General features: G+C 60.2%; 1 protein-coding gene across 1 annotated transcript; it reads right to left on the minus strand.

Moving 5' to 3' along the window:
• Positions 1-2,080: 2,080 nt before the first annotated feature.
• On the minus strand, positions 2,081-3,043 carry LOC129324089 (uncharacterized). Its single transcript, XM_054971090.1, has one exon. It carries the CDS (start codon positions 3,041-3,043, stop codon positions 2,081-2,083), a length of 963 nt encoding a protein of 320 aa, XP_054827065.1.
• Positions 3,044-4,546: the final 1,503 nt, after the last annotated feature.

Here is a 4,546-nt window from a genome sequence, read left to right on the forward strand (position 1 = left end):
TTCTTTATTCAGAGCCAAGTTCGACCGCCGCGCAATGTGGCGGTTTGGTGAGAGCCCCGTTTCCACGTGGAGCAGGGTTTCTCGCGAGCTCGAAAAATGCTTGCGGTCATATGCCCACCCATGAACTCAGCTTCTGCTGAGACGAAACAACGCTTAGGGCCCCCGCGGGGGCCCGACAAAACAGTGACAAAAGGAAGGGCGCAGACAATGGGCAAGCCATCACCATGAGTAGGCCTGGGTGGGGAAGTCCTGTGGGTGGAGCGGAGCCTGGATGACTGGCTGGCCAACCCGCTTATTCGTATGTAAATTGAGAGCAGAGAGCATGGGAGCAGAGTAGCTGCAATGGTTGGGCGGGCGCCGGGCAGGAGCAGGCACAGTCAGCACATTCTTTCCCCGCTGCAAGCACACCTGGGCTTTCGCAAGGCTGCGGAGAGGCTGGATTGCGGTTTGCCTTGGCGCCCACCATGACTGAAACGTCACGATCGCTGCGTGGTGTGCTGGCGGCGTAGTCGCCACATCTCCATGGGCGCCGCCGAAATCCCACATGGCCCTGCTGCCACACTGTGGCCGGCAGGGTGGTGGAGGGCCCCGATTCCACGTGGAACCGGGACTCTCACCATTGCACTCCTTTGTGGTTAAATTTTGTGCGGCAATGCCCGGACCAGGCCGGATTAGACTAAAGATCCAATAGCCTGGCCTTCGAATTTGGCTCTGAATAAGGGAGGGCCCTCACGCAACCCTCCCGATCTCTTGGTAAAGGACATTAGCAGAGCACCAGGCATCCTGAAAGGCGCACACAAAGCGAAGCCCAGTAGGCTGTATGTGCCACCCCCAGTAATCCCAGCTCTGTGTCCCTGCTCCCAGGCCTGCCAACCAGGGTCCCCTCTGTATTATTCCCCGGAAAATATCCCAGGCGTGTGCTCCCGCTCCCGGCCCAGAGCACAGTCAAGGCTCCCCCCGGGCCCTTCCTGTGAAAACTCTCCCTGCAAGCAGCTTCCAGATTTGCCTTTAGTGAGGAGTCTGCTGGTTTTCCATGTCACCAAATGTGGGAGATTCTGCCCAAAGAAAATATGATTTCCTCATGCAGTTGAGCCAATTCTTTATAGTTGTTTTATTAAACCAAAATGTCACATGCACGCGCACACACACACACACACACACACACACACACACAACAGTTTGCCGCAACCCTATGAGGGGGTCATGTTTAATTCAGGTGACCAAACAGCGCAATGAACTCATTAGGTGTTATAAAGAGTGACTGCTAGATATTTATCAATGGTATATAAAGTTTCAGGAAATTGTTGGAATCTAGTGAAAGCCAGACTAGAAGCAATTTTGGGGTGGGGTAATTTTAAGAACGGCTACCCAGGAGCTGGACTTTGCTTAGCAAGAGACGATTTTAAACATCATTATAGGTTGAGACACATTTTGGGGTGAAGTCTTCCATGATGGTTTTTTTTTTGTGTGCCTCTTTCCATTTGTATGCACCGGTCGGAATGGGACCTGGGGATAGGGAACACACAGCAAACCAAACCCGGGGTATGCCGTGTGAGCCCCAACTCGAAGCGGTTCCCGCCCCCAGGCCAGAGCAACCGCCAGGCTGCAACAGCACGATCTCTTGAAAAATAAAAGTCAGAGCATGTAGAGGGTTGCCCTAACTCCGGTCAGGCGGGCGGTCCAAGCACCAGCCAAGCCTCTAGAGGCCCCTCCCCGGCAATAAACAAAAAAGCCGCGAACGTGATGGGTCGCCCAGGATCGAGCGAGGATCCCCATGAGCACAAAACCGTCGTTCTATCCTCGTGCCCATGGGGTCCTCTGCCTAAAACGGCACCGAACGGCACCAAAGAGCAGTCCTTCGACCCGGCCACCCTCCCCCGTGCTCGCCCAAACACACAGATGCTGTTCCTCCGCCCGCCCGCCCCCCGCCCACCACCACCTTCGACGCGGCCCCCCTCCCCCGTGCTCGCCCAAACACACAGATGCTGTCCCTCCGCCCGCCTCACCACCATCCCACCCCCCCGCCCTGGATAGAGACACACAGTCTGAAACCGGCTGTACCGGTCACAGCTTTATTGGATTATCGGCCATGCTGGAAGTGCGCACTTATGGCGGCACGAATCGATACTGCCCGCGCGGTAAGAGCGGCCTCGGACCAGGGAATCTGCGGCCGCTCATCCGCGGGCTCCATCAGCGGCTCGCGCGGGAACGGCCCGTAAACGATGTCCCCGCGCGAGAGGCAAATGTTGTGAAGGATGCAGCAGGTGGTGATTACCGCGACCATGAGGCGCTCGCTGACAAGTAGGGGCCGCTGTAAATAAAGCCAGCGATTTTTCAGAATTCCGAACGAGCGTTCCACACTCATGCGCGCCCGGCTCAGTCTGTAGTTAAAGCGCTCCTGGGCGCGCGTTGATGGCGCCGGATAGGGCTTCATGAGCCAGGGCCGAAGAGGATAGGCGGGGTCCCCGATGATTACCGGGTCGAATGTGACCCCCTCCAGAGTGACCGGCCGCTTCGGGCGACGGGCGCCATCCTCGAGTCTCTTGAAAAGGGGCGAGTTACGGAGCACACGCGCGTCGTGCGCCCTTCCCGGGAAGCCCACAAAAATGTCCAGGAATCGTGCATCGCTGTCCACCACCGCCTGGAGAATCATGGAGCAGTATCCCTTGCGGTTGATGTACTTGTCCCCAGAGAAAGGCGGAGAACGGATCTCGATGTGTGTCCCGTCCACGGCGCCCCAGGCATTGGGGAATCCCCTCTCCTCGAACCCGGAGATAATGTCCTCGAGGTAATCGATGCAGATCCACTTCTCGGTCAGCTTTGCAGCGATGAGCTCGCAGACCTCGTCGAATATCCCGCAGACGGTAGAGACGCCACGGCCAAATGCGGGCAGTGTCGCGGAGTTTGTGGTTCCCGTGGCAAGCTTCCAGATGGTGATGGCGATCATCTCCTCGGGAGGGACTGGGTCGCGCATGTGGGTCGTCTCGCGGACGAGATCTTCGCGAAGCTCCCCAACAATGTACTCGAACGTGGCACGTCGCATTCTGAACTGCTGCAGCCACTGCCCGTCACTGAACTCGTAGCGCTCCCACCACGGCCACCAGTGAGGGCATGCCCGGGGAAGCACCCATGCCTTCCTCGGCGGGAAAGCAACAATGAAGCACTGCGCCATCTCCTCCACGGACGCAAGTGTTGCCACCAACTGCCGCAGTCTTCTTCTTTGTCGCGCGCGGCGGCCGTTAACTTCCTCTCCCAGCCGCCTCCCGAGCAGGGCCACAGTGTCAGCTGTGGCAGCCGTAGAGCGGATGACCGACCGCGCGAACAAGGAGAGCGCGACCGCAAAGGCACGGAGTGTTTCTCTCGGCAGCTGGCCCCTGCTGCTCCTCTTCCCGTGAGCGGGCGCCATGGCGTGACGGCGACCGCAACGGTTCCCGCCCCACAACGGCCCCTTCTCCTTAGACGTCCGCCCCCCCGCCCCCTCGTGACGTGGCCGACACTGTCCAATGCCGCGCGAGTGTGACGCCCAGACGCTCTCGAGCAGCCGTCTCTTGCAGCGAGTCGACAGGCGATTGGTCCCCTGCCGGCCACGTCAGCGTCGCGCCCCCCTCCAACTTACTGTAAAGGCAGCCCGAAACTGACCGCGAAGACCGCCGTTGACGATCGTTTGTTGCTCCCCAGCCCAGCAAAGGACACCCAGAACGGCCAACCGCAACATGGACTCCACCGCGCCTCCCGAACCCGCAAGCAGTCTGCCTCTCTTGATCACCCTCAGCACCAGCCCCACGTCCTGCACCGGTGCCGGACTCTCGGTGGTCCCGGCGGCCCGAGGCAAGAAGGCAAAGGCCGCCCCCTGGTCTGACGAGGAAACGAGAGCCCTCATCCAGATTTGGGGGGACGACGCTGTGCAGAGCAGGCTTTCCGCAAGCTACAGGAATGTGAGCCAGTTCCAGTGGATCGCGAACGAGATGGCGGCCAGGGGTTTCCCCAGGGACTGGGAGCAGTGTCGTGAGCGGGCGAAGACTCTGAGAAGGGGCTACAAGGAGTGTGTGGACGGGAACAGTCGTTCGGGACACGGGCGGAGGGTTTGGCCCTTCTTTGAGGAACTGAACCGGTTCCTGCGGCTGGAGCAGGATCTGGTGGTGCCACGGGTGATGGGCACTGGCGTCCCCCCAACCGTCGTTGACCGGCGTCGACGTTCGGCCAGAGCCACTGAGGGGGAACCGGAGGGGGATACCGACAATGTGGCCGGCGTTGGAACGGAGGACACCGAGGACACCTTCGAGGAGCCCGCCGGCGATTGCCTCCCAGATCGATCTGTGGCAGCAGCGGCCGGCGACCACTCCGCGGCAGAGACCGTCGGTGAGTAATGTCCCGTGGGCAGTTGTGCGGTCGGGAATGCGGGGTGCCTGCGGGAGGGAGGCCCCCATCTAACACCGTCTCCCTCGTTCTTCACACGCTACCCAGCCGACACCACGGCCGCCGGGACACGCCGTCTGTCTCCGGCGGAGCGAATGTCGAACCTCCGACTTCGGCGCCGGGAGCGCCC

This window comes from Eublepharis macularius, chromosome 1, assembly GCF_028583425.1.
Source record: "Eublepharis macularius isolate TG4126 chromosome 1, MPM_Emac_v1.0, whole genome shotgun sequence".
Lineage (NCBI taxonomy): Eukaryota > Metazoa > Chordata > Lepidosauria > Squamata > Eublepharidae > Eublepharis > Eublepharis macularius.

Excerpts from the sequence above, each read along its gene's own strand:
- LOC129324089 (XM_054971090.1), bottom strand. The coding sequence starts at position 3,043 with ATGCGACGTGCCACGTTCGAGTACATTGTTGGGGAGCTTCGCGAAGAT.